We start from the raw sequence: 22,232 nt of genomic DNA on the forward strand, positions 1-22,232 counted from the left end.
CATATGGGGCATAAGAACAGGACGTGTGTTTGGATATAACTCCAATAATAATTATTATTGTTCAATTATTCCTCTGCTGGACATTAGAACTAAAGTTAGAAATAGTTTTGAAGCAAATCTTTGCGCTTAACAATTTAAATTAAATAAGTGGGCTGATGGATGTGTTCAGTGGAGTGAGTTTCCACCGTTTCCTCACTCCACCAAAGTAAAGGAGTAAAGTAAAGAGGCTGAATGGAGGAGGCTCGTTCTTTATCCTCGCGCTGCAGATGCTCTGTTTAACTGTTTTCATTAGTGAAGCGTTTTAGTTTTTACACTTACAAATGTAGAAGTTTTGACGCATATATTTTGCCAACAGGTTACTACAAGTTACATCCACCGTATGTTACGCCCCTCTCTTGCAATCCGCAGACAGACCCTACTCAAACTGCAAGTCAGAGATTGTGTTTAGTTATTTGTTCGGGTGACTTTCTCAGGTTTGTATGGCTGCAGAGGAGAACGAGAGTTCTGGGATCTCCAGACAGAACTCGGAGGCCTCGAGATCCTGGGATCTTGACAGCAGAACACTGCGCTTCGTGAGCCGGCTAGAGCAGCAGTTCATCTGCCCGTCCTGTGGGGGCATCGTCCTCAACCCTCACCAGACGGGCTGCGGGCACATCTTCTGTGCTCAGTGCGTGAAAGCATACACGTAAGAAGAATGCGCTCAATTCATTCAGTCAAGTTGCATACAGCGATCATCAATCAAACATTGAAGCAAACGTTCCCAATAAATTCAGAAAATGTGACCTTATCTGCTGTAAACAGTGAGCTGTGGCAAAAATAGAGAAATCAATTCGGAGACTTTCAAAATGCATCATTATTCTGTTTTGAATAAATTCTGAGCATAGTTTTTAACAGCAGACGCAATCTAGGCTAGTGTTTAACAGCAGACAGTTCTCTAGACCAGTTTTTAACAGTAAATGCCACTCTAGGCTAGCTTTTAGCCATAAACCCAAAAGCTCAAGAGCAAGTCATGTGAGTTTGCTTTTATATGTCACAAGAGTAACGTAAACAGCTCGCTAATTAATTCCCTTAAACCTTCTATGCCTTAATTAATGATTATTTTTAGGTGTATTTTTAGGCGTAAGTGGTATTAGTAAGGAATTAGATGCAAGCACAGTACGGCTGTTTATAAGGCACACAGCGCCATCTGCTGTTAGAAACTAAGCTCAGAATAAACAAGAGAGTACAGAGATGCAATTCTTAAAATCACTGAATCAAACCAGAAACAGTTTGTCAAGGGATTTTCGCATCTTTATATTGGAAGTTGCTAGAAACTCGTGCATTAAATATTTAATATTATTACACAACCAGTTTGTAGTTGTATTTTAAAAATCTACAAGCAATAAACAATCGGTAACGTTTAAGAAATGTTTTTTGCTAATGTTTTGAGAACATTAAAGATCAAATAAATGCTCTTTGATAGGTAGAATGTTTGCGCATAACTTTGTGAGAAGTAATGCTCTCCATAATGCTTTTCAAAGATCTGTGAATGTCAATGTTTCTTGTTAATTGTATGCATGCAAAATGATCTAACAATGTGCAATCTTCCATGTTTTCAGTGAAAATGGGGGAAGTTCGAAATGCCCGTTAGACAGCATTCCTATAAAACCCGAGGAGGTGAGAATATGAAAACATTACCCAGAAACATAGCTTCACATTCCTCTATATTGTCCTCAATGTGAGTTTGAATGCTTGCAGATCTTCCAAGACAACTGCTGTAAAAGGGAACTGCTGAACTTGGAGGTTTTCTGCACCAACGCGCCAGAATGCACTCAGAGGTTTTCTTTATGTAACCTGCAGGTAAAGGGCAGACATTTTACATGACGTAATGTGTGATGTGATGATGGATCGCATTATTTAGAGCTTTAAGGCCCGTTGGAATCAAGAACAATAACAATCAATATAAAGTAAATTGATAAAAGTATGAACGACAGTTGAACGATATTGATCTGTTTATTTTTTTCAGTTAATTTTTTTTTTAAACGCTTAAGGTTTGCAATGGTTACGCTATCTGTCCGCACTACATCGGAGTTTTCGAGCGCCAAAAACGGAGCGTTTTGCAAACGCTGGAGAGGCCGTGTTCATTCTGAAGCGCTGCTGCTGCGTCTCAGTGTGGATGAGGGAAAACGGAGACATCTGAAAACGGAGGCGGGGCTGCTGAGATTCGCTACCTGATTGGGGCTTTTGTGTCATTGCGTATCCTTCCCTTATTCGTCAATGCCCTATCACATGACTATAACACACGGCTTTAACACTACTGGAAGACAGCAGACCAGCCTTCACTGTAAACAACAACACAGACACAGAAATGGGAGCGCTGTTTGCACTATTGTCTGTTTTAGGTGCCATGGTGCATGCCCGGAGTGTGTGAATGGTCACGTGATATACGTTTTTGGTGGCGTAGTGTGGACGAAGATACGTTCAGAAACGCTAGGTGAAACGCTAGTGTGGACGCGTATCGTTTTTGATCTAAAACGCCGTTTTCAAACTAAAACACACTAGTGTAAACGCAGCCTCAGATTCCTCTTTTAATTGTAATGCGTAGGCGTGTCCCAATTCTCGTTAGCTTGAAGGCGTAGGGTTAAGGGGAAGAGCTAGATCCCCCTTTAAACAGAGATTGTCACACTTGAAACCAACGAGTAAGAACATGTTTTAACTACAACAGCAGCATGGCTGCACACGGAAGTAAGGAGATCCACAAATTCGTATTTTTTGAGTCCTTCAGGCTTGTTTGAAACCTACCATAAATATATACACTAGATATCGCATAGGGACCCTGAGCATGCGTCAATAGCGCCGCCATATTTGTACAGTGTTTCCAGGACAAGTGTCATTCAACCACACTAGTCAAGACAGTGTTACTACGTGAAGATGTGGGACTTTAGTGCTGCTGAGTACGGGTGTAGTAAAGAGCAAACAAAGAAAACAAAGCACAAAGGCAGAACACTTCATAGGTAAGATTTAGTTGTTTAAGTTTTTGTATGTTACGAACTTTTGTGCTAAACAGGTCACGTTATTGATGATAATAAGTGAAGGAGTCGTTCATAACGGAGATTCATTCACAAGCGAATCGCTCCCTCAGTCAGTATGAGGAGTAAAAGCAGGAGAGGAGCTGTGTTTCAGGACATGATTAGATCAAATTTAACAGGGAGGGTGGATAATACATTTCCATACACACAAACACAAGCGTTTTGTCGGGAGTGCTTGTGTGATCACTGATCTATGGATTTAGAAAAGTGATGTAAAATTATAATTTTCGTAATTTAAAACAAATTTTGCATACTGACCTCTGGGAAAACTTCAGATCACTGATATATGTGTATTTTTCTGGCTCTGGATGGCCACAGTCCTCCACTGCAGCTTGTTCCTGCATTCATTTCAAAGGAGCGCTACCCTGTACTAAAATGGCAGCTCTATTGACGCATTCCTTCCAATAGACAACAACAGGGTAGGCGACATCTAATGTATACATCTATGGAAACCTACAGGTTAGTGGATTTAAACAGGGTTGGAACCAAACTGTGCAGAGTTGTGGCCCTGCAGGGACTGAGATTGACACCCCTGCCCTAGAGTGATGACTTGTCTCTTCCTCAGGATCATCTAAAGGCTTGTCCGCATGAGCGAGTCCGCTGTTCACACTCCGACTGCAGTGACATTGTGTTACGCAAAAACCTGCTGGAGCATCAGAGGAACGTCTGCTCCTACCGGCTGGAAACCTGCCATTACTGCAGGCAGAACTTCCCTGTGTCTCAGATGATGGTCAGTGTGTGTGTTTGAGTCTTAATGAAGAAATCCAGCTTTTTAGATGTTAGTCTTACGGATGTATAGTGAGCTCCAAAACAGTGACAAACTTCTCACTTAGAAGATATGAACATCCAAAGTCTGCAGTTCGTCACGTGCAGTTGCATCAACATTTGTTTTGCCGTCACCTCATACTCTGATCCAATCCTCTGACCAATCTGATGCTCTCTAGTGTGTGACATGCCACGCCCCCTTCTTCTCATTGGCTGTTCATTTGATGCGCTTGAGGTTAACCACTCTGGCAGAGCTGTGAGAAAAACCAAACGCTATTGGCTGCTTTTAATAGAGGAGCTATGCTTCATTGAGTACTCTTCATATTTCTATTGAGATTGCAGTAAATTATAAAAGCAACACTGCACGCTTGTTTTGACAACACAACGTGGCGTCTCTGCCGTCTAAACACTGTAACATTAATGAATATTAATGAAGTTGCACAATAGAGCACGCTGATTGGTTTGAACCAAGTCTTACTCATGCATTGATGCAGCACACTCGGAGACATAATACGTTACTCCCAGGTACAGACGTCCAGTCCACACGCTGGAATACACGCTAAGATCTCATGACCGTGACGCAGCTTCAAAAATTCGTTTCAAACCAGAAGAACGAATTTGCTGGAAATAAAGCAAAAACAACCCATTTTCACGTTTTAGTGAGATATATGTGTCCTAATAGTGTTTTTAGCAGTGTGGGACACACTGTCTACAGCTCAACACATGTTTTTTGGTGTTTTGTGAACATTTAATAATGCACAAGGCCATCTCAAATCTGCTCTAAACTTCCTCCAACAGGGCCATCAGAAGTCTTCATGCCCAGATGTGGAAGTCCCATGCTCCAACAACTGCACGCAGATGATTAAAAGACACCAGGTAAAGCACAGCCAGATGCTTTTCTCAGGGGAAAACCCATTTAGAAAGGTTATTGTAGTGCTCTTGCTTACTAGCAAAAGTTTTGGAAATCTTGTGGCAAATTCATGTAAATTTTGTGCAGTCTCTTTTGCCTAGACAAAATCAAATACTGAGAAAATCACCTTTAAAGGTGTTTGACTCTTTTAAAGTATAAAAACAACATAATATGTGCAGATATTTCAGACACATGCTCAGTGAACATGCTTGTTTATCTGAAAAACAATGCTGAAGATATTCTGCTTTGAGAATGTGCATTACGTACACAAACGTCTGCTTTTGTTTAGCTCATTTACCCCGCCTACTGCCAGTTTAGCCAATTATATTTCAGCACTCTGGGTTGCCTTGGTGGAAAACAGCACATTTCATTCATTCAGTGAGAAAGGCTCTCAAAGAGTGTGTCTGTGACTGAATTGTGACCTCCGGTGGACAGTAGCAGACTCCGAAATGAGAGGCAGATTCAGAGTTCCACATGAGGTGGTTATTAATTAGCAAATAATAATGCAAGCGTAAACATTAGGTGAGCAGGTTACATTGTAACCCCGTGTCCTAACAACATGAGATACGCAGTGATGAGTAATTTGGCTGTTTGCATCAGACGAAACATGACATAAATGTAAACGCAGGCATTCAGAAGCACAGAATAGTGCACTCCCTGCACTCCAGCACAATGGTCAGATTTATTACCGAATGAAGGCATATTAAACCTCTTTAACATGATTAAATGTAGATGCTGGATAGCTGATATGTGTTGGCTTGCACTGAGTCTCAGTTCTAAAGTTCAATCTCAAAGTGTTTATTCTATTCTCCAGATCTGCTGCTGCTTTCAGTAGTATGGCAATAAATGTCATGTGAAAGGGCGATCACGAAAAACAGAAATGTGCGCACATTTAGAAAACCTTGAAGCCAGGTGCTCGATCAAAAAACAAACATTTGTAGCAAAAGATCCAAAGAAAATCGACACACTGCCACTTTAACTCTCAAAAAGTCTTTAATATCACAATGTCACAACGTTTTGACCGACACGGTCTTCATCAGGTCATAATAATATTGACCTTAAAATGGCTTTAAAACAATTAAAAACAGCTTTTATTAACCCAAGCTCATTCTGAAAACGTAGTCCTGCGGACGTTTCTGGAGACAGCGGAATACGTCCCGGGGGGTACGTACGGCCGCGTTTATTTTTTTCAAGCGAACGCTGTGGGGCGGTGTGACGCTGTTCCCTTTCGCGCTTGCCTTACCTCCTTGTGGAGGGCTTCCCCGCTGCAACCCGTTTGTCCACTCAGCTCAGCGTGTACGTCGGCAGGCTCGAGATGCAGAGAGGGGTCGACCACGGCGACCGGTTTCGAGTCCGGGGAAGAGCAGCTCCAACAATCAGGTAAGACAAAAACAGAATCCCAAAAATTTCGTGACAGGGTGAGAACGCGGTGAAATCCGAAAACGCGGTGGAATAAAAAAAATCAGGGCTTTTATTTTTTTGGACGGCTTTTGTGAACTGTTGTTTGGGTTTAGGGAAGCGAGCGGGCAGGCGGGTCGATCGGTAAAAGTGGTTGGGTTCAGGGAAGGAGGAGGGCGAGTCGGCCGATTGGCCGGTCGCGCAGTCAATCATCCGGTCAGTCGGACAGCGGCCTCCGGCGGATTCACGCGAGAAAGGTGCGAAAAAGTGCGCAACAGTGGCCTCTCGCGGATTCGCGAAAACAAAAACTGCAGCCGTACGTACCCACCGGGACGTATTCCGCGGTCTCCAGAAACGTCCGCGGGACTACGTTTCCACAATGAGCCCGGGTTGGCTTTTATTCTAGCCGAAATAAAACAAATCAGAGGAAATACTGTGAAAAAAATCCTGAATCTGTTCAACATCATCTGGGAAATATTTGAAAATGAAAAACAAATTCACAGGAGGACAAATAATTGTGACTTCAACTGCATGTCTTTTCTCACCATGTCCATTTGGGGACCTTATAAATGGAGATTCTCACAGTACAGATGCTTCTTTTGCTGTTTGCAGCTGCAAGCACATGCTGACGAGTGTCTCGAAGTGGAGACCGACTGCGTTTATAAAAACTACGGCTGCACAGTCAGGGTAAGACTACATTTCAGCATTTGAAAGTGTCGGTGATGTCTCATTTAATAACAGGGCTGTTGAAGAAACTGCTGTAAGGGCTTAACATGAAAAAGCTTAGAGACATGCCAGCAAACAGTTTAGTGTTTGATAGATGTCTAATAGACATCTAAACGCTGACAGCTTGACTAAAACAAGGCTAAACTTAAGCTGTCAGTGAAAATCTAACAGACATCTAGCCCAAAACTAGACCAGTCGTCAAGATTAGACAGACTTCCCATCTTTAGTCTTGTTTTAGCCAAGACGACTGTGTTTAGATATCTATTAGACATCTTTTAAAAACAAGAAATGCTTGCTTAGAGACAAGCCAGAGGCATGTTTATAAGAGTTATGCCCTAATTAAATGAGTCCTAGTTTAATATAAGCTCTGAAACCTGCCTCGGCTCGGTCAGTTAGAGTTTCTGTGTGGAGTTTGCATGTTCTCCCTGCATTCTCGTGGGTTTTCCTCAGGGTGCTCTGCTTTCCCCCACAGTCTAAAGACATCTGGTACAGGTGAATTGGGTAGGCTAAGATGTCTATAGTGTATGAGTGTGTGTGAATGTGTGTGGATGTTTCCCAGAGATGGGTTGCGGCTGGAAGGGCATCCACTGGGTAAAAACCTGCTGGATAAGTTGGCGGTTCATTCCCCGGTGGCAACCCTAGATTAATAAAGGGACTAAGCCGACAAGAAAATGAATAAATGAATGAGGAAAAACTCTTAATTTTGCATTATTTCTACTGAAGGTGAAAATAATTCAATATATTTACTTGTTCTAAGAATTTTTCAATATTTGGACTAGAAACGAGACAATGCAAAGTAAGAAAAGCATTTTTTGTATTGTATTTATTGTACCTGAATCATGTTAGAAAACCAACAGTATCTGGAGCAGCCTTCATGATGCATGCTGAGGGCTATATTTTAAACCTCTGGACGCAAAGTCTTTACTCTTAGCTGGTCTATTGCAATCTATTTTAGTTCCTCAAATTTGCAACGCACCAACTATATGTGCCTTAACACACCTTCTTTCTAGATCAGCACACCCATGAGTTCACAAAATGGCGCAAATGGATTTGCTGTTTAAACAACATGGCGGAAGACGGATAATCAAGGTTGCATTGGTCTAAAAATAGCAGAATGTTGGGGAAAACACGTCTTATTGCGCCGGGTGCATGATATGCCAGACACAATGCACTCAATGGAGCTAGTGATGTCACTGTGAAGGGTTAGGTTAGGGGTGGAGTCCATTCAAAAGCATTGCATGCAGCTTAGATTGCATCTGCACCAGGTCTGCATCCAGACCTCTGTCCAGAAAACAGCCAAATAGAGCTATTCCTCTAGTGAAACTGCAAAAATATCACAATATTTAATCGCAGAAAAATAAAACATCGTAATATCAGACTGGGCGACGCAGTGGCGCAGTAGGTGGTGCTGTCGCCTCACAGTAAGAAGGTCACTGGTTCATACCTCGGCTCAGTTGGCTTTTCTGTTGTGGAGTTTGCATGTTCTCCCTGCGTTCGCGTGGGTTTCCTCCGGGTGCTCCGGTTTCCCCCACAGTCCAAACACATGTGGTACAGGTGAATTGGGTAGGCTTAATTGTCCGTAGTGTATGAGTGTGTGTGTGAATGTGTGTGTGGATGTTTCCCAGAGATGGGTTGCTGCTGGAAGGGCATCCGCTGCGTAAAAATGTGCTGGATAAGTTGGCGGTTCATTCCGCTGTGGCGACCCCGGATTAATAAAGGGACTAAGCCGACAAGAAAATGAATGAATGAATGTAATATCAGACTTTTCTAATATCGTGCAGCCCTTGTACAAACATTTTTTTTTTTAATGTAAAGATTAAAAACTTTCAGGGATGTGAGATGCTGATGAATGCATAATAACCGCCTGACACTGACAAAACAGCACATGTTCAGACTCACATCTTTACTCTGTTTTTCTTGCAGGATAAAAGGGGAAAAGTGCAGGTGCATGAAAACACAGAGTTCAGTGCACATGTCCGACTCGTCCTTGAAAGTAACACCAAACTGGAGAAACAGGTATGAAAATCAACAGGGAGAATGCAGTAAATGTGTAGCTCACCCAAAAATGAACTGTTCACTCACCCTCAAGTGATTATAAACCATTATGAGATTTTTTTTCCTCTGTTGAACACAAAAGAAGATATTTTGAAGAATGTGGTTAGCACGATCGCCTCACGGCGAGAAGGTCGCTGGTTTGAGTCCCAGCTGGTTCAGTTGGCGTTTCTATTAGGAGTTTGCATGTTCTCACCGTGTTGGCGGGTTCCCTTCACAGTCCAAACACATGCACCATAGGGGAATTGATGAACTAAATTGGCCATAGTGTATGAGAGTGTGTGAATGAATGTGTATGGGGGTTTCCCAGTGCCAGTTTGCAGCCAGAAGGGCATCCACTGTGTAAAACATATGCTGTAATAGTTGGTGGTTCAGCTGTGATGACCACTGATGAATAGAGGGACTAAAGCATGAATGACTGTAAGCATTGACTTTCATAGTAGGAAAAGCAAATACTCCAGTGAGTGCTTACAGGCTTCCTGATTTCTTAAAAGACACTTTCTTTTGTGTTCAACAGAAGAAACACAATCGTAATGGTGTATAACCACTTGAGGGAGAGTAAATAGTGAGTACATTTTCATTCTCGCAGGAACTCTTCCTTTAATGTGAACGCAACAATGAGTTAATGTTTGTCATACAGTTAATACACAAACACACTTCATTGAACGTACACATAGACATCACCTATTTAACTGCAGGCTAGCTGTGGTTATATATAACTTTAACTGGTCAAAGCTGTTAGTTAGTTAGCAGTGTTGTGCTATTTACTGAAAAATAGTAACTAGTTACAGTTACTAAATTCAAAAAAGTAACTCAATTACTTCATTGATTACTTTAGTAACTCAGTTACTTCATTGATTACTTTAGTAACTCAGTTACTTCATCAATTACTTTAGTAACTCAGTTACTTCATCGATTACTTTAGTAACTCAGTTACTTCATCGGTTACTTTAGTAACTCAGTTACTTCATCAATTACTTTAGTAACTCAGTTACTTCATCGATTACTTTAGTAACTCAGTTACTTCATCAATTACTTTAGTAACTCAGTTACTTCATCGATTACTTTAGTAACTCAGTTACTTCATTGATTACTTTAGTAACTCAGTTACTTTATCGATTACTTTAGTAACTCAGTTACTTCATTGATTACTTTAGTAACTCAGTTACTTTATCGATTACTTTAGTAACTCAGTTACTTCATTGATTACTTTAGTAACTCAGTTACTTTATCGATTACTTTAATAACTCAGTTACTTTATGAATTACTTTAAGTAACTCAATTCCTTCTTCGATAACTTTAGGTAACTCACTTTACTTTTATGAAGGACCGCACACACACACACATCGCAAAATGCGGAAGTTTTGTTCTTTCCGTTTGGCGTGCGTTATTAAATTCCATAACACTCTCACCTGTCTTTGCTCCTTATTTGCGTCTAATATGACGCAATATGAATATGATAATATGAATGAAATGATCATGAGTGAATGTGACACTGCCAAACTGCAGTTAAAGTCAGCCAAAATTACAGGAAACCCCTACATGCACGTAATGTTTGATGTGGTTATTTCAGAGTAGGAATACACACAGGTTGAAGACTCGTTCTCGCCCCCTACAGTGCAATTCAGCCAGGTATACATTCGCGCTAAAATATCAAAAAGAAAGTCATCATAGCTTGTGAAGAGCAGACCCAGCTCCCAACTTAACTTTGAGAATAGATTGACGGCGATGGTTTGTTTCATCACTTGATAAGAGTCTCGCGTTACGACCCACCACTACTAATAACCTTAACTTTTCCAAATTTGTTTGTTATGCAATGATATATAGTTTTTGTAAAGCTGCTTTGAAACGGTAATTATTGTGAAAGGCACTATACTAATCAACTTAAATCTGAATCTTGTAGCATTAAAATCATTACTGTAAGAGCCATAATTAACATTGCTCAATTTCTTGTATTTTACACATGTTGATATGCAGAGTGTGGTGTAACACGTTCCACAGTAATGCGCTACTGCATTGTAATTACATTTTTGGGGAACGCAGACATTTTAAATGTCCGTAATTTGATTATAGCTACTTAAGTCAGTGTACTTGCGTTACTAACATCCTAATTATAGTTTTAGAAGAAAAAAACGCTTTTTTAAAATCCCGTTTTCCATGTAAATCCACGCTTTTAAATAGCTGGAGAACGCAAGCCGAAATGGCTGCTGACAAGAGGGCCTGCTTCTGCAAGCAGAAATACAGACTATGCTTTGATTTCATTGAGAGTCAAAATAAAAGTTGTGAAATTCAGTCTAAAGAACCTTCAACTGCTTTTAATTTGACCAGCAACTTCTGTTCATGCACTTGAACAGAAACCATTTCTACGACTTTACTCATCATCAAGAAGGAAACCGGCGGCCAAAAACACAGCGGCCCAACTCAGCCTAAACAGGCTGAACTGGATTTTTGTGCATGATCAGGAGTGAAGATATCTTCTGAATGCGAAGATACGTGTAGCTGCTTATGGGGCCGTTTGTATATTGCATATTTTGTGTGCTCTTGCATTTCCCAGGCACACCCAGTTGAAAGCTGCGAGTCACATGACAAGAACTGACCAATCATAATATGTAGGGAATACACACATTTCGGTAGACTAATTACTTCAGACAAACACAGAACACCCAAACACTGCAGTGCTTTTGCACACAATAGATGTCAGTGGTTACAGATATCCAGTTTTCAGTGTTTAAAAAAAAGACAACAGGTTTGAAACAAGTGAATGATGAGAGAATCTTAAGTTTTGGGTGACGTCTTGACATCTTTTAAATATATCAAGCTGCTGTGATCAACCCATTGTAATGTTTCTCAGTGAATATTAAATTACTGACAGAACTTTATTCTAGGTATATTTTATGTGTCTTAAAAGTAACTTCAAAGTAAAGTAATTAGTAATCTGATTACTTTTTACATGCAGTAATTAGCAATGTAATCAGATCATAATTTTCCAGCAATTTGCAATCTCATTCATTCATTTTATTGTCGGCTTAGTCCCTTTATTAATCCATGGTCACCACAGTGGAATGAACTGCCAACTTATCCAGCACATTTTTACGCAGCGGATGCCCTTCCAGCCGCAACCCATCCTTGGGAAACATCCATACACACTCATACACTACAGACAATTTTAGCCTACCCAGTTCACCTGTACCGGATGTGTTTGGACTGTGGGGGAAACCGGAGGACCCGGAGGAAACCCCTGGGAACGCAGGGAGAACATGCAAACTCCACACAGAAACACCAACTGAGCCGAGGCTCGAACCAGCGACCCAGTGACCTTCTTACTGTGAGGCGACAGCACTATCTACTGCGCCACTGCGTCGCCCCTCATTTGTCTCAGTGAATATTAAATTACTGACAGAGCTTTATTCTAGGTATATTTGATATCTCTTAAAAGTAACTTCAAAGTAAAGTAATTAGTAATCTGATTAATTTTTACATGCAGTGATTAGCAATGTCATCAGATCACAATTTTCCAGCAATTTGCAATCTATTACTGTTCACTTAGCCAACACTGTTGATACGCTTAGTTGATTTCACCCCTACTCCTTTGTTTGTAATGGTTTGCTCCACCTTTATTGGACTTTTATATTACGAGATGCAAAAGTGAAAGAAAGAGGGAGCAGCACTGTTTTTTTTTGACAGACGTTTAATGTTATCCTACATGAGACTTCAGTAAACATCTGTAACTGGAACTAAGCTGACTGATTTCCTGAAGATCCTGATAGCACCATTACTGTTATTATCTGCAGATGGAGCAGCTGCAGCAGGATATGCTGGTCCAGCAGGGGGTGCTGAAGGACAAGAGTCTGGTGGTCAGCAGCCTGGACCGGGACGTCTCCCTCTGTGACAACACACTTACTACATTACAGGTGAACAGACCCTGTGCTCACTCATAATGCAAAGCAGGACAGCTCGTCGGGTCATTCGGTTTACAGAGTCAGCACGTTCAGTTGTGACAGGTCACTGCAGATTTTAGCTCCAATCCAAATCGAACACACCTGATCAAGCTAATCAATGTCTTACACGAGTTCCGTTCCAGTCGCCAACCCCTCTCCGTCTCCTCACATGTACATGTACAGTCAGATTTATTCGCCCCCCTTTGATTTGTTTTCTTTTTTAAATATTCCCCAAATGATGTTGGACAGATTCAGCATGAATGGTCTGACGTGGTCTGGTTGTGTGCAGAGGTCTGTGGAGGAGCAGAGGGTGCGCATCTGCAGTGTTCAGCGTGAACTGCGGGATCTGAGAGTTTTGGGCTCCGAGCTGAAAGAAGAGCTGCCCAGACTTCAGGCCTCGCTGGACTCCCTCCGTCAGCAGGTGGCCGTCACCGAAAGCCTCCGAGAACACCTGGGTAGGCCTTATTGCTTCTTTAGCGCAGTGTTTCTCAAAGTGGGGGTCGGGAAAATGTAGGAGGGGGGGTCGCTTGGTGATTAATTTAATTATTATAATAATATATATATATATAATAATAATTATTAAGCCATAAGATTTAACATATTCTATCCATAACCTACTGAAAAGAAAAAAATGGTCGTTTATAGTTACTATATATTACCCTATATGGTTACTATAGTAGCTTATAGTTACTAGTTCTATTTGATTGGGACCCCCGGGGTGATTCCATCATATAAAAGACACAGCAATAGCATCAGATGCAGCAGACTGATTTTATAACACCAGGTTAAACTTTCTGGCCCATTTACAGCACTGACATGCGTTAAAAAATTAAATGAAGAAAAGACTTTGGTCTATTGGTGTGTGTGTGTGTGTGTGCGTGTGTGTGTGTGTGTGTGTGTGTGTGCGCGCCATTGCATTTATAACCACTGTATTTATGACCACCTCAGAGGATATTGGGGGTCGCGAGTCACTGGCATTGTCATTTTGGGGGTCGGGGGCTGAAAAGTTTGGGAACCCCTGCTTTAGCTTAAACATTAAATCAACACTCCACCTTTGAAGGGTCACGAAACACCAGAACACATGTGTTGAGCTGTTGACAGTGGTATATGTGTCCCACACTGCTGAAAACACTATTAGGACACCTATATTTCACTAAAAAGTGTAAATTGGTTGTTTTTGCGTTATTTCAAGTAAATTCGTACTTCCTGTTTGAAACGAATGTTTGAAGCTGCGTCACGGTCATGACATAATAGCGTGTATTCCAGCGTGCAGACTGGACGCCTGTGCCAGAGTGAGTCTTATTACATCTTACATTGTGATGCATTAATGCATGAGTAAGGCTTGGTTCAAACCAATCAGCGCGCTCTATTGTGCAACTTCATTAATATTCATTAGTGTCACCGTGTTTACGCCACAGAGACGCCACGTTGTGTTGGCAAAACAAGCGTGAAGTGTTGCTTTTATAGTTTGCTGCAGTGAAGTTTTGTTTTCATTTTCTCTCTGTGAGAGCGCAGCTGGAGTCACGTGTGGATTAACAGTGTACGCGACGCTCGACAACAATAACTTACGTGTCTAAGGAGGATTATTGTTAACCTGAGAGCTGTTCTCATCTGCAAACGCTGAGATCCGGATTCGCTTGTAACGTTAGTCTCCTCTTCATAAAGACGCGGCTCTAGTTGCTGGTGATTGTTCTGTCTCTACAGATTTGGTAAGTGAGCGACCAGTGCTCTTTGTTTATTCAGTTTGTTCGTATCGAATTAAGTTAACTATTGCACCGAGTGCAAACATAGCACCGCATTTTGTGACCGGAATAACACACGCGGTTTTCTGACGCTACCTGCCGTGTGCATCTAAGTTTCCGGGAAATGCAGAGTTTTTTTTTTCTCTCATTCGCCGTGCGGTATCAAACATTGCATGAAAAATACACGCTTAGAGCAGCTCCTCGAATCAAATATCTCGTTTGTCGCGGGGGACATGAATGAATTCCTGACTGAAAGAGCCAAACTGCAGTTAAAGTCCAACATTTAATAATTTGGCAAATAATTCGACTACAGATGTCCATGTAGGTTAAACACCATCACTTTCTACTGTGTGTGTGTGTGTATTTTGACTTTGAAACTCGCGCGTGCCCAAATAGACACTCCCACACCCTCCCACTTTAGTTCCTCCGACACTCCCCCCTAAACAGAGCTGGACACGCCCACTTTTCTGACTTTTTCCAAAGTAGAGGTGTGAAAACACCCTGCTGAAACGAGGGGCTTTCATGGCCCTTTAAAAGTCTCATTTCACAACTCTAGAGTAAAACCATTTAAGGCCTGGTTTACATTAATACGTTTACGTTTTAAAACGCTATGGTTTCGCCATTTGTCACCACTATGCCGGAGTTTTCGAGCGCTGAAAACTGAGCTTTTTGAAAACACTGAAGAGGCCGTGCTGGTGTTAAAACACTGCTGCTCTGTCTCAGTGTGGGAGACATCTCAAAACAAAAGCATCGCTGCAGACATTCACCTATCTCAGGGGCTTTTTTCTCGTGTAGCTGCATGTTTATATGATCCATGTGTGCATATTTATAACAAAACAGAGCCTATAACATCACTGCCTCCTTTCCTTCTCATTGAAAATGCAAAACATATCCTCTCTATTGCTGAATATCAGTTTAATGATCAATAATGGACGTTATAACAGTGTAACGTACAACAAGTGTATACATTATAGGAAATAAAGGCAAGCGGTCAGTCAAATGTGCAGAATCAGTGTTCGTGGGTACATTAATTAATATATTAACCGTGCTCAGCCAAAGCTCATTACTAGAGAACAATTAATAGATTCAAAAGACCAAATGTTGGGGAATATGTCATTAGATATAGACAACAAGACGAATTAAATCTGGCTGCATTTCATATTTAAAACAAACATTTCGGGGGTGGTTTGTTGCTGCAGACGGCTTCTGTTTTTTTTTTTTTTTTCCACTACCAGCTGACGACTTGTCTCTGTGTGGACGGCGTTTCTGCTGTTACTGGTTTGTCCAGTGGCTCGCCGCATACGTTGGCAGAGACGGAGAGAGGAGTTTACCGCAATGACAGGGTTTGAGTCTAGTGAAGAAAACAGGGGTTTTCTTAGGGAAGGGGGTGGGCTGGTCAATCGATGCTTTTGAAAACACTAATGGTTGGGTTTAGGGAAGGGAGTGGGCTGGTCAATCGATGCTTTTGAAAACACTAATGGTTGGGTTTAGGGAAGAGGGTGGGCTGGTCAATCAGTACTTTTGAAAACACTAATGGTTGGGTTTAGGGAAGGGGGTGGGCTGGTCAATCGATGCTTTTAAAGACACTAATGGTTGGGTTTAGGGAAGAGGGTGGGCTGGTCAATCAGTACTTTTGAAAACACTAATGGTTGGGTTTAGGGAAGGGGGTGGGCTGGTCAATCAGTGCTTTTGAAAACACTAGGGGTTGGGTTTAGGGAAGGGGGTGGGCGGGTCAATCAGTACTTTTGAAAACACTAATGGTTGGGTTTAGGGAAGGGGGTGGGCGGGTCAATCAGTACTTTTGAAAACACTAATGGTTGGGTTTAGGGAAGGGGGTGGGCTGGTCAATCGATGCTTTTAAAGACCCTAATGGTTGGGTTTAGGGAAGGGGGTGGGCGGGTCAATCGATGCTTTTGAAAACACTAATGGTTGGGTTAAGGGAAGGGGGTGATCTGGTCAATCAGTGCTTTTTAAAACACTCTCGGTTGGGATAAGGGAAGGGGGTGAGTGGGTCAATCAGTGTTTTGAAAACATTAGTTGTTGGGTTTAGGGAAGGGGGTGATCTGGTCAATCAGTGCTTTTTAAAACACTAATGGTTGGGTTTAGAGAAGGGGGTGCATGGGGGTATCGGTCCGTCGGTTGGCCAGTCAGTCAGTCGACAGTGCCCCCTGGTGGATTCACGAAAACAAAAACCTCCTACCTCCTGGGAAGTGTTTCGCGTTCTCTAGAAATCTATATAGGGGTACATATTCATAATGAGCCTGGGTTGCCAATGTTGGAGCACGTCTAATCATTTCTTGAAGTGATCATTTCTTTGACTGAAATCTTTGAATTCATAAGTTACTTGATCCTTAAGATCTGAGTGATCTGTTTGGTTTGTATTCAGTGAATATGTCTGTAATGTATTGAGGTTCTAGGATATTTAGTGATTTATTGTCAGTGATGAGTAATAATACTTATCGTGATAACGGTACATTTATGATATATCATGCAGATTATTTGCACGTATAACCACCAGTACAGTAATATCCAAATGTGTTGAGATGCATATGTGTTGTGTGTGTCCCTCAGGTGCATTAGAGCAAACCTGCGAGCGTCACACTCGTCTGCTGGACATCCACGTGGAGCAGTTGCAGTGTAACGAGCAGCGTTTGCGGCAGCTGGAGTCCTCCTCCTACGACGGCAAACTGATCTGGAAAGTTCGAGACTACTGGCACCGCAAAGAGTCCGGGGCGGCGCTCAGCTCCAGCCCCTTTTACACCAGTCGCAGTGGCTACAAGCTCAGCGTCAGGGCGTATCTGGGCGGAGATGGCTCGGGACGGGGATCCCACATGTCGCTATACATCACCATAATGCGCGGAGATTTCGATTCGTTCTTACCTTGGCCTTTTCGACAGAATATCACATTAACGCTGCTGGATCAGAGCGGCACCAGAAATCACATGAGCCATACGTTCATCCCTGACGTCAACAGCGATAGTTTCCACCGGCCGACATCTGATGCTAATGTAGCCACAGGATTCACGCGATTCATTTCTCACTGCGATCTGGAGAATCCTCGCAATGCGGTGTTTGTCCGAGACGAGACGCTGTTCATTAAAGTAAAGGTGGACACAAGCGGGTTAGAGGAGTTGTAGATTTACAGTGAGTGTCCAGACCTGCTCTTTAGGCCTTCATACTTGATATACAACAAAAAAAGCTTCTCTTGTATTGATTTTGGTCTTGATTCTCGTTTAAATGTCTGTTTAAATCAAGAAGCATTTTTCAGATGAGTAAAACATATTGGCAACACTTTAGTTTAGGGCACAGTCCATGGTATTAACCAACATCTCTAGCTTAATTAGCTACTAATCATCTGTTTATTAATAGTTAGTTAGGTAGAAGTTCATCAGACCACACTTCTATTTATTGTGAATACATGGCTTCTAGAGCAGTGTTTCCCAACCCTGTTCCTGCAGGCACACCAACAGTACACATTTTCAACCTCGTCCCATTTAGACACACCTGAATCAACTCATCAGAACATTAGAAGAGACTCCAAAACCTGAAATGAAGGAGTCAGAGAAGGGAGACATCCAAAATATGTACTGTCGGTGTGCCTTCAGGAATGGGGTTGGGAAACACTGCTCTAGTGACCAAAACTCCCATGATTCCACATTGAGTCATCAATCTCCATCTTGTTTGTTGTGAATGCATGCCCTCTAGTGGCAAAAACTCCATCATTCCACACTCAGTCACGCCCTCATCAATCTACACTTCTCTTTATTGTGAATGCATGCTTTTTAGATCAGTGTTTCCCAACCCTGTTCCTGCAGGCACACCAACAGTAAACTGCTCTAGTGGCCAAAAACTCCCATGATATCACACTCAGACATAGAGTCATCAAAATACAGCTTTGTTGGTTGTGAATACAAATCTCCAAAATAAGTACTGTTGGTGTGCCTCCAGAAACAACAATCAGGGCTCAACAATAAGGACAGCCCGATGGCCCGGGGCCAGTGTGAGAGATGCTCGGGACTGTAGACAGAATTGTTACTGACCCGATTGGGGCAGTGCTGCCTTGTCATTAAATTTTAATAGACGGCAACATGACCGCAACATTAAATCATGAGGCTAAAGGAAAGGTGCTGTTTTGCTTAGTTTGCTGTGACTTTTAAGTCAGCCACCTTTTGTTTTGCAATAAAATACGTGCACGTTTTCCATACTGCTATATTTTACTGCTAAATATTTATCAAATATTTAAATTCTACAACTTCTGACATTATTTTCATTCATTCATTTTCTTTTCGGTTTTGTCCCTTTATTAATCTGGGGTCGCCACAGTGGAATGAACCGCCTGACATTATTTCGTGAAACATTATTTAATATATGTGGCTAACTTTTTTATTTCTTTTATGGGGCCAGTGAAAATTTTGGCAGGGCAAGTAAAAATCTGAACCACTGGTATAATCGGGCCAGTAGAAAAAATCCTTAGCGTTGAACCCTGACAATGGGAAACACTGCCTTAGACAACTACTGATAACAGCAATGCTTCCCTGCAGATCTCTAGTGAATCCAATGGATTGTGTGGCTGGATTGATATGTTTAGTTAGGGTAGCAGGACAGAGGCGATGTTTCCATCCAGCAGATGTTATGTGCAGTTTAGCATATTGTGTAAAAATAAAACGTTAAGACATCTTGTTCTGTTTTATATTTAATTTTGTGAGCATTTTTGGATGGAAACATTGCTGGGGTCCTTCAGGAGCAGGTCTGGCCTCTCTACTTTTAATTTGTAGAAAATCTAACGAGTGGGCGACGCAGTGGCGGAGTGGGTAGCATGTTCGCCTCACAGCAAGAAGGTCGCTGGGTCGCTGGTTCGAGCCTCGTTTCAGTTGGTGTTTCTGTGTGGAGTTTGCATGTTCTCCCTGCGTTCGCATGGGTTTCCTCCGGGTGCTCCCCCACAGTCCAAAGACATGCGGTACAGGTGAATTGGGTAGGCTAAATTGTCCATAGTGTATGAGTGTGTGTGTGTATGTTTCCCAGAGATGGGTTTTGGCTGTAAGGGCATCCGCTGCGTAAAAACTTGCTGGATAAGTTGTCGGTTCATTCCGCTGTGGCGACCCCGGATTAATAAAGGAACTAAGCCGACAAGAAAATTAATGACTTTAACGAGTGAAACGCTTGAAGTGGTAGTCTGAAAACAGTGTCATGGCAGTGTCACATAATATCCAGCAGCACTGCTTGTTTACATGCACAGATTTCAATGAATAGGAATCTGTTCAAAGACTTTGAATGTACTGCTGATATCTGCCTTATTTATGAACATATCAGTTCGCGTTTGATAAGTGTTATCAAGTGAACGTGTGCTGTAGATTATCAGTCATAGATTAAGGGGATAGTTCACCCAAAAATCTTAGTCCTTTACTCATTTCACACCTGTATTAGTTTCTTTTTTTTTTTTTTTGGAAATGCAAATACTATTGAAGTCAATGGTTACAGGTTTCCAACATTTTTCTAAATATCTTCCTTTGTGTTCCACCGAGGAAAGAAACTCATACAGGTTTTCTTACATCCATCATTTCATTCTCCTCATCCATCTGCTATACTGCATTCCAGCTCAGTCTGAAAGGTTGTAGGTATGAGTTGAGCAGATATAACCTCAGGATTGTTTTCTAACCCTTAATTTCTGGGTATGTGAGAAAAGATGTTGTTATTTTTGCCACCTTAAAATAAATCTATTTCACATTTTTATAATACATCTGTTTGTGTTTATGATATTTGCACTGTAACTATAATATCTGCCAGCCTCTGTGTTTTTTCTGTATTGGATTGTCCTGACTGGAACATTAACAACTTGCATCTTTCAGGTTACGGATGTATTCTTACACCTCAGCTGGGCTCTCAAATGTGCGGTCACGTCCATCGTGGAAGACTCCCAACGTCGCAGGGAAGACGCTTCCATATCGAATGTCCATGTCTTTAAGCTGTTGCTTCACTTAGTAGAATTTTCGCCTCTTCAGATGCTTATTCTGGAAAAAACTTTGCTTCGTGTTCATCGTATGTTATCTTGCCTTTAGCCCGCACACGCTGCAGCACTTTGTCTTTCAAGAAACCACAATGAGTGTTGTTGGAGTGTTTCGGTCAGGACGATCCTGTAGGCAGTGAGCTCTTTCAATGATCATGGGCTGGAAAAAGAGGTCTGTCCAAGTACTTCAGGTAGCCATTTTTCAAGAAATCCTGTCACATCCGGACCCTCCACCCCTTCTGGTAGACCGGTAAGACGCACATTACTGCGATGGCTTAGCTCCTATAAGTTTCACCTGTTGCTGGAGACCGTGTACAGTATTTTGCACCACGGTCGCTGATGCGCTGTTCTGCCGTGGTTAATCTGTTTAAAAAGTCCTTGACCTCTTGTTTTATCTCCTGTATGGCTGAGAAAATCTCTAAATTTGATTGAGAAGTCTTCTCTCATACTTGCGATTGCATCCATAATCCCTGCTGACAGATCCAGCTTAAACCAGCCTAGGCTGGTTGGCTGGTTTTAGCTGGTTGACCAGCCTGGTTTTAGAGGGGTTTTGGCCATTTCCAGGCTGGTTTCTAGCCAAATCCAGCTAAAACCAGCTTGACCAGCCTGGTTTAAGCTGGATATAGCTGGTTTTGGCTGGACTCCCAGCTTGGCTAGTCTGGTCAAGCTGGTTTTAGCTGGTCATCTCTCAGTCTGACCAGCTAAGACCAGGCTGAAAATGGCTGGAAACCAGCCTGGATGTGGCCAAAACCTCTTTAAAACCAGGCTGGTCAACCAGCTAAAACCAGCCAACCAGCCTAGGCTGGTTTAAGCTGGATTTTTCAGCAGGGATGGGACTCTCTTGGTTTTTATTGATGTTTGCGCTAGTTTCTTTAGCTTCGTTTGTTGCGCTAGCCTGGCCAATGGCGGACTCGGCCTCATATTGATTTCCGTGTTTCTTCTTGGTTGTTCGCGATGGCATTTCATCTTGACGTTATTTAACGTTGCAGTGGTTTGTTGGCTATATTTTCGTTCAGTTTGTGGCTGTTCGAAATCGAATTCCTCGAATGTTGCAGGAGCGTGTATAGGTACGTCTGATTAATGCGCCACCATGTTGTCCTCTCCGTTTTTTTCTGTTTATTTACGGTTGTGAACTGCATTATGGGATGCTGATTTCTGCTGTCGACTTTTGATGTCGAAAATTCAAGTTTAACAAAATGACTTTTATTGACATTTTAGTTGTTTGAAATAATAATAATATAATGTATAAGATATATTATATGCATATAATGCACTTCTAGTTGATCATTTGTTATCGGAAGTGGCTTATATGAAAAGCAATGAAGAAACACATAAAGAAAGGAAGGTGTAGAAGGACATGGAAAGCCCAGACAGCAGCTGAAATCTCTCAGTCGTTCTTCAGCATCGCTCTGCCCTTCCTCAGTGTAAATGAACATCAGCTGCTTCAGTCCAACATCTACATCAGCAGGAGGATGAAGATGAAACATTTCAGCACGACAATGATCCAAAACACAGCCGAGGAGACTCTCAGATGCTTTCAGAGAAAGAAAATCAAGCTGTGGAATGGCCCAGCCAATCACCTGATCTCAATCCAATAGAGAATACAAGATAAAGCTCAGATTTGATAGA

General features: G+C 41.9%; 2 protein-coding genes across 13 annotated transcripts in view; one reads left to right on the top strand and one right to left on the bottom strand.

Annotated features, from left to right (window-relative positions):
• traf5 (Tnf receptor-associated factor 5) overlaps positions 1-20,334 on the top strand; it is a 24,344-nt gene extending 4,010 nt beyond the window's left edge. Inside the window, exons 2-13 of one of the 11 annotated variants that reach the window (XR_015522337.1) lie at positions 474-685; positions 1,599-1,656; positions 1,738-1,839; positions 3,634-3,798; positions 4,632-4,709; positions 6,754-6,828; positions 8,791-8,883; positions 12,711-12,830; positions 13,147-13,312; positions 17,171-18,009; positions 18,205-18,414; positions 18,548-20,334. Coding sequence is in view for 4 of the 11 variants with exons in the window: in XM_087304720.1 (XP_087160846.1) it covers positions 480-685; positions 1,599-1,656; positions 1,738-1,839; positions 3,634-3,798; positions 4,632-4,709; positions 6,754-6,828; positions 8,791-8,883; positions 12,711-12,830; positions 13,147-13,312; positions 17,171-17,736 (1,629 nt within the window). In the remaining 7 variants the exon portion in view is untranslated. Of the gene's footprint in view, positions 1-473; positions 686-1,598; positions 1,657-1,737; positions 1,840-3,633; positions 3,799-4,631; positions 4,710-6,753; positions 6,829-8,790; positions 8,884-8,957; positions 9,340-9,428; positions 9,485-12,710; positions 12,831-13,146; positions 13,313-17,170 lie in introns of those variants that run through there. The other 10 variants (XR_015522333.1, XR_015522336.1, XR_015522335.1 and 7 more) reach the window with 10 other exon arrangements.
• Positions 1-22,232, bottom strand: part of mark1 (MAP/microtubule affinity-regulating kinase 1) — a 426,664-nt gene that overhangs the window by 291,185 nt on the left and 113,247 nt on the right. The gene's annotated exons all lie outside the window — the stretch shown is intronic.

The sequence above is a fragment of the Danio rerio genome, chromosome 22 (genome assembly GCF_052040795.2).
Source record: "Danio rerio strain M-AB ecotype USA chromosome 22, GRCz13ab, whole genome shotgun sequence".
Classification (NCBI taxonomy): Eukaryota; Metazoa; Chordata; class Actinopteri; order Cypriniformes; family Danionidae; genus Danio; species Danio rerio.